At 42.2% G+C, this 4,291-nt stretch overlaps 1 protein-coding gene across 2 annotated transcripts; it reads right to left on the reverse strand.

The window, feature by feature from the left end:
• Nucleotides 1-469: 469 nt before the first annotated feature.
• On the reverse strand, nt 470-4,025 carry LOC117465043 (E3 ubiquitin-protein ligase TRIM39-like). 2 transcript variants are annotated; one of them, XM_034107895.2, is made up of 2 exons: nt 3,998-4,025; nt 470-2,529 (listed from the first exon to the last, which is right to left on the reverse strand). In XM_034107895.2, the coding sequence occupies exon 2, from the start codon at nt 2,446-2,448 to the stop codon at nt 1,063-1,065; it is 1,386 nt and encodes a 461-aa protein (XP_033963786.1). In that variant the 5' UTR covers nt 2,449-2,529; nt 3,998-4,025; the 3' UTR covers nt 470-1,062. The 2 variants fall into 2 exon arrangements, with proteins under 2 accessions (XP_033963786.1, XP_033963784.1); XM_034107893.2 differs by lacking the exon at nt 3,998-4,025 and adding an exon at nt 3,702-3,777.
• Nucleotides 4,026-4,291: the final 266 nt, after the last annotated feature.

Consider the following 4,291-nt stretch of genomic DNA (forward strand, 5'->3'; position numbering starts at 1 on the left):
AAGAATTCCTAACATAATGCAACGTTAAAGAAATGAATAAGTTTTGCATCTTTTGTTTGGATTTGTTGGACTGTTATCAAGGCCTATTTTATATTGTAATGTAAACTATGATTATCAGAGAATTGAATGCTATGACGTTATATATAACATACATAATAATGTGTGTCTCATCACTCAGGTAAATGATCAGTCATGTGACCACACAGGGGGTGACCAGTGATCATGGCTCTATTGCACGTTGATAGGGTCAGGGGTCAGTTATCTCATGAATAAGCGTATTCCTTGTCACGGCATGAAAGCCCTCTCTTCAGTCTGAGTAGTTGAACTCGGCTGTGGAGACATTGCTCTCTGTATGCTGTGCGCCTCTTTTGAAAAACATGATGAAAGACTCAGGACAACTCTTTGACTAGTTTATTTCAAGAATTTCCACCACAACGTGTAGAAAGCTTTTCATTTTATATTGGTTAAACACAAGTCTCACAACATCAACAGAAGCCAAACAAGTCATCACAACAAGTCAATGAGAAGATAATGAGTTAGAGATGTCACTAAAAGTGGCTTGATGGAAAGTTCTGATTCTGTCTGGATCACCTTTTCAAAGCATATCATTTGTAGGAAGAACCAATAAAAGTTAAACTAACAAAAAAGCTTCAGAAAAGTTTATTTGCACTATCGGAAAACATGATATTAAAATAACCAGTGCACCAAAAATAAACACGTGTTTGTTATAATCAGTGTTGGGACTAACTAGTACTCTAACGCATTACTTTTTAAATTCAGTAACTCAGTTACCGTTACTACATGGTGCGTTACTGCGTTAGTATTTTTATATAGTCAACAGTCAGGCGAACAGAGATGAGTAAATGTACTTAAATACTTCCTGTGTCACATGCGGAGACGGGCTGTGGGCATGTAACTAGTAATGGTAACTAGTTACTGGTTTCAGTAACTAGCACAACACTGGTTATAATGAGACGGCAGGAGGTGCAGCTGCAGAGGTTACATGCAATTCATTTCCCCTTTAAGAGATAAGAAATATGGAGTTAATGATCCTCTCTATCTCTACGTGCTCTGAACCACTGTCACACACACCTTCAGTGGTAATATCTTCACTTCCCCCTCAGTGTTAAAGTACGGAAACACCCTCTCAGTGAAAGTGTGTGTGAAAGTGTGTATGTGTGTGTTAGTGTCAGGATCAGAGAACGACAACTTTCCTCTGTTCCAGTCCAGATCCACTCTGACCCTCTGGAGCTTCTTCTTCAGGCTGAGAGGAGTGTCTGGATGTAATGAAGGCTCTGCTTTGTATTTACCGTCAAAGAGACTTATTCCCCATAATCCAGAGCCTATGCTTCCCTTCCTCCGGACAGACTCTGCTAACACGCCCAGATACCAGAATGCACTGTCTGTGACCTGGACGTCCCAGCTGTGAGTCCCGGAGTTAAAGCCCTCAGAGCTCAGGACAGTCCATTCATAATCAAACCTCTCTGGGTTATCAGGAAGCTTCTCTCCTTCCTCCTCCTCTCCTCTCACACTGGTCAGACCTTCAGACAGGATGAGTCTTTGATCAGCAGTGTTTGGGTCCAGGGTGAGAGGAGAGTAGGTCACCATGTCCTTCATCTTGCTCCAGATGTTGAAGCTGAGGTTGCCCAGGTGTTTGGCCTGGTCTATCAGAGCTCCTGAGGGCAGCTGTGTATCCTCCAGCAGGGGGCGCTGCAGCCTCTCCACTGCAGCCTTGTAGTTGTGCAGGAAGGAGACATCTTCAGCTCTCAGCTCCTCCTCCGTGGCTCTGACTGTGTGTGCTATCTCTCTGCTCACAGCCTCCATCTTCTCCTCCATCATCACCCTCCTCTTCTGCTCCTCTTCCTCCCTCAGTGCAGCCACCCTGGCCTCCTCTTCCTCTTCTAGAAAATGGTGAAGCTTCTTAAACTGCTCCTTAATCTGCGTCTCTGTGCGTTGAGCCTGGACCTTCAGGTGTCCTGCTGTTTGATCAAACTTCACTTTAACTTCTTCAGAGAGCTCCCGTTTCTCCTGAAAGCGCTGCAGAGCTTTCTGGAGCTCCTTCTTGAGATCCTGAGCAGCTTCATCCGTGGGTCTGAAGCTGTGGTTGGTGTGTGTTCTTGAATCTCTGCAGACGAGACACACTGGCTGCTGATGGTCCAGACAGAAGAGTCTGAGTTTCTCAGAGTGCAGACTGCAGAGAGCCTCTGGAGGACTTTGATCTCTCTCCAGTAAGAAGGTCTCACACAGGTTCTTTAATGCCAGGTTGCAGGGGGGAGGATCCATCAATGACCTTGTCTTACAAACTGGACACTCCTTTACTTCTTTCCCCGTCCACCAGGTCTGCAGACAGGCTTTACAGAAGCTGTGGCTACAGGACAGACAAACAGGATCTCTAAAGACTTCCCGACAGATCGGACAGCAGAGATCTTCCTCTAACCTGGAAGCCATGTTGTCTCCGAGTGAAGCTGAAACACAGCAGACAGGAAGTACAGTCCGTCTGATCGTCTTATTCTCAGTCCGTCTGTCTCTCTGCAGTGAGGGAGAAAAAGAAAGTGTTTCCTGGTTAGTCTCTCTGTTCACCACAAACACCAGCAACTCCTCATCAGCCCTCCGTAAACTGGTTTAACCTCATTTCATCTCTGCAGTACGGGACATGTTAACCCTGAAGTAGCTCAGAGTATCATTCAGTTGTACAGTCTCAATGAAGCTTCTAGAGCAGTGTTTCTCAAACTTTTTCACTTACCCAATAAAAAAACACTCCGTGAGTATATCGGTAACATTTCACATTTGAAATAAATAAATACATTTCAGTTGTCCACACTCTCGCGGGAATATCTCCGCAATGGAGCGAGGTTAAGTTTCACTTTCGATTGCATGCTATAGCCTAGCGCAACACCTTCATCACACATGCTGCCACTTGTTTGTAAAATGTTCAGGCGATTTGTAATCTGTTCTAGAAAAACGATGTGTTTTTGATATTTGTGGAGTTAGGTGGTCCGCGAGTGTTTTTTTATTCGTTAAGTGGTCTTTCTGGAACCATATAGGCGTGTATAAATCACATAACATTGAACAACAACACATTTTACACTGCTGAGAGTAAACCAGTTTTATGTTGATTAAACCTGTTGGATAAGCTATTTTGTAATTCTTAGGTACTTGTACTTCACTTGAGTATTTCCAGTTTATGCTACTCTGTACTTTTACTCCTCTACAGTTCAGAGGTAAATGGTGTGCTTTGACTCCACTACATGTATTTAATACCTTTAGTTACTTTGCAGATCTGGATGAATGATGTGAAATATCATCAAGTCTTAAATCAGACTTTAGTTCCACCTGGCGTAAATTCACCAGCTTCCCTGCAGTCTACAAAGTCATTCAAACTAGCTGCACCTTTACCAGCTTTGAGAACACTTTAATGATCAATCATTATAAAACATATCCTATATATTATTCTGAAATGGACCAGTCTGCACAATCACTACTTTTACTGTCGCTACTTTGACGATATTTTGATGATAATACTTTTCTACTTTTACTCAAGGAATATTTTGAATGCAGGACTTTTACTGTATTCCTACACTCTGGTACTTCTACTTTTACTCAAGTACAAGATCTGAGTACTTTTACTCAAGTACAAGATCTGAGTACCACCTCAGTATTTGATGCATTGTTATAAATATTATATAAAGTTAAATGTTTACCTTGTTTTGGTTGAATGTAGCTGTGTCTTTTTCGGTGTGCACACGTGCCTTCATTTCAAATGTACTACACGTGCACAATTACTATCATTATTTTAAAAGAAGGTTTCACATTTAACTTTAAATAAATAATGCTCACAATTCAGACCAGTAGACCCGAAGGAAACAGAGGAACGTTTCTTTGACTTTCAAAATAAAACGCTTCTCGTATTTCCTGTTTCCTCTGCTCGTGTTTTTAGTTTAGTTTTAAAGGTCTTTGTCCCCGGATGAAGCGTTGAACACATGAGTTTTACACTCACCTGAGAGTCCGAGGCTGCTGATGCTGCTTCTCCGGGGTCTTGCTGTCCTCCTCCACTCCGCCTTCAGTGCTCCTGCTCGGCTGTGTGTGGAAAGTATACACTGTGCTCCTTTAAATCTCCTTCAAATCTCGTGGAAACGGTGTGTTCACGTGATCAAATCTCGTTCTGTGTGCTGAATTCAGGAACACTGGTATTTATTTTCTTGTTGTTTATTTATTCATAAATTCATTCTTCTTCAAACTCTTATTTCATCTTGATTCTGAAGAAGTTGTTTGATATGGTGATGCCATTAAA

The sequence above is a fragment of the Pseudochaenichthys georgianus genome, chromosome 19 (assembly GCF_902827115.2).
Source record: "Pseudochaenichthys georgianus chromosome 19, fPseGeo1.2, whole genome shotgun sequence".
NCBI classification, from domain to species: Eukaryota; Metazoa; Chordata; class Actinopteri; order Perciformes; family Channichthyidae; genus Pseudochaenichthys; species Pseudochaenichthys georgianus.

Coding starts and splice junctions, on each gene's coding strand:
- LOC117465043 (XM_034107893.2), bottom strand. CDS start 3,755: ATGAAGGCACGTGTGCACACCGAAAAAGACACAGCTACATTCAACCAA. Junction 2,530..3,701: donor CTACATTCAACCAAAACAAG/GTAAACATTTAA, acceptor CCCTCACTGCAG/AGAGACAGACGGACTGAGAA.